Genomic DNA, 2500 nt, shown 5'->3' with positions numbered 1-2500 from the left:
GTGTGTGTGTGTGTGTGTGTGTGTGTGTGGCTCTGGTGCATGTTCAGAGGATGCTGTCTGCCACCCCACACATACACACACAGACACACACGCACACGCACACACACACACAAACACACACCCTGAACACTGGGAGAGGGAGGGGGGAGGGGGAAATAAACGCTGCGCGCGTCTGTACCAACCAGAGCGTAAGACATCGCTCCCTATATCTGTCTCCATGGAAACGCCAGCGAGCCTTGAAATGCAGCCCCACCACCGCCCCCACTCTCCAACTCTCCCCATCATTCCAGCCCTCCTGGCAGTGCGCTCTCCCTCTCTCTCTCTCTCTCTCCATCCCTCTATCTCTCTCTCTCTCTCCCCCTCTCTCTCTCTTCATCCCTCTATCTCTGTTTCACCTTCCTTTTGCTCTTCCATCTCTTCATGGTGGCATGTGGCGCCTCCAGCTCAGTTCCAATCACATCCCTCCACCAATCCATCCATCCATCCTCCCACCCCTCCTTCCCTCTCTTCATTCATCCATCCATCTCACTCTTCTCTCTCTCTCTCTCTCTCGCTCTCTCTCCTCTAGCTGTCTGCATCTGTTGCCATCCCTCCTCTTCACCTCTTCACTCACTCATTCAGCTCCACAAGTCGCAAGGAAATGTGCCTTTGCAAGGCTGTGTGAGTGGGTGTTAACTGATGTGTCCCTGAATGCCTCGGCGTGTGTGTGTGTGTGTGTGCGTGTGTGTGTGTGTGTGTACAGTGCTCAAGAGTAATCCTTCTGTTAAGGTGTCATTGTTGCACATCTGCCTCTTTCACCTTGAGATGGTGCACACTCCTCTAGGTGAATAACATGCCAAGAGTAGATGTCACGGAGTATGTGTACCTTAGTGGGTGTGCAAGCGTGCGTGTGTGTGTGTGTGTGAGTGCTCAAGAGTAATCCCTCTGTTAAGGCGTCATTATTGCACTGTGGGAACATCTGCCTCTTTCACCTTGAGATGGTGCACACTCATTTAGGTGAATATCATGCCAAGTGTAGACTAGGCGTCACAGACGTATGTGACGTCAATGAATGCAAGCGTGTGTGTGTGTGTGTGTGTGTGAGTGTGTGTTTGTATCTATAAAAGCCTTGACTCATCCTGACACCCTTGGGTGACATCCTCGCCTGCTCCCCCAAATCAGCAACCCAACAAACTCGGGTCTCAGAACTCACAAAACATTAGAAGTCACTCCTTCATACAGCCAATTTTACCTAAAAGGAGCTTAAAATAGTGCATTCTGCACAGACAGTCATAACTCAAAGCTGGAGATATCAGACAAAGGTGCATTATAAATAGAACTCAATGTCTTGCTTTTACTTGTCTCTGTATAAATAATTCTACAGCCTTCCATCCCCAAACAAATTCATTCTTTGCAAATCTCCATGTGTTCTGCTCGAAAGGCAATTTCCACATCTACAGGAACACGTTTCAGTCTTGAATAATTCTTCCGGCACATGGGAAGACATTTACTGACACACGTATCACGAGACCCTTGTTCACTCTCCAGCGTATCTTCATGTTGAAGCTGCTGTGATCACCCCGCACTGTCCCCCGCTCACTCACTCACCTCTGGGAGTCGGGCTGCGAGACGGCGTTGACGATGGCCTCCACGGCGGCGTCGAACAGCTCGGGGTCGGCCAGCGCGGCGAAGGCGTCCTCCACGAGGGCCTCGCTCTCGCACAGCGGCACGTCCAGCAGCACCCAGCTGGACAGGCACTTGAGCACGCGCGCCCGCACCAGCCCCGGCGAGTCGGCCTGCCGCAGCAGCTGCTGGAGCAGCGGCTGCACGGACACCCACTCCCGGCCGAGCGCGCCGCGCACCTGCCCCTTGCGGTACTGCGGCAGCCGGCTGGTCTGGAACTCCTCGGGCAGCACGGTCAGCAGCTCCAGCAGCGCCAGGCAGCGGGCGCGGCCGTCCAGGCTTCCGCCGCCGCCGCCGGGGCCCTCGGCCTGCTGGAAGGCGCGCACCATCTCGGAGACGGCGCCGGGCCACGCCTCGGGCATGGTGTTGAGCGCCAGCGAGGCCAGCGCCACGCACAGGCGCGTCAGCACGATCTTGGCGCCCGTGGCGAAGCGGGCGATGTGGGCGAACAGCTGCGTCTTGAGCGAGTCGTACTGCTCGGCCGGGATGTCGGCCCAGTAGCGCGAGATCTTGGTGTGAAGGGCCGACGCGCCAAAGTACTGGATCTCTGGCACCTGAACAAACAACAACGTTTCAGGTTGAAATGACATCCTCCCCTTTGGTTACATGAATTTAACTTTATTTACCCCCATGACAACCTCTGGAATTACTGTTACAATGACTAATACTGGGGAGAAGACAACAATTTTACAAGTCTAAATTACAGCCTCTTATTTCATTGAATATATCATCGTGACGACCTCTACAATTAAGTACCTTTCAAACTTTCACAAATATATCAAAAGTAATACGCAAATAACACACACAAATGAAATTTCCCTGGCACATTGCGGCAAAT

General features: G+C 53.6%; 1 protein-coding gene across 3 annotated transcripts in view; it reads right to left on the bottom strand.

The window, feature by feature from the left end:
• ipo13b (importin 13b) overlaps positions 1-2500 on the bottom strand; it is a 40566-nt gene that overhangs the window by 25519 nt on the left and 12547 nt on the right. For all 3 annotated transcript variants that reach the window (XR_009941519.1, XM_062556653.1, XM_062556654.1), the window contains exon 3: positions 1588-2216. Coding sequence is in view for 2 of the 3 variants with exons in the window: in XM_062556653.1 (XP_062412637.1) it covers positions 1588-2216 (629 nt within the window). In the remaining variant the exon portion in view is untranslated. The remainder of the gene's footprint in view (positions 1-1587; positions 2217-2500) is intronic.

The sequence above is a fragment of the Sardina pilchardus genome, chromosome 15, assembly GCF_963854185.1.
Source record: "Sardina pilchardus chromosome 15, fSarPil1.1, whole genome shotgun sequence".
In the NCBI taxonomy this organism is placed as follows: Eukaryota; Metazoa; Chordata; class Actinopteri; order Clupeiformes; family Clupeidae; genus Sardina; species Sardina pilchardus.
Note: the sequence above shows the minus strand (reverse complement) of the source record. Positions and strands in the feature narration are given on the sequence as shown.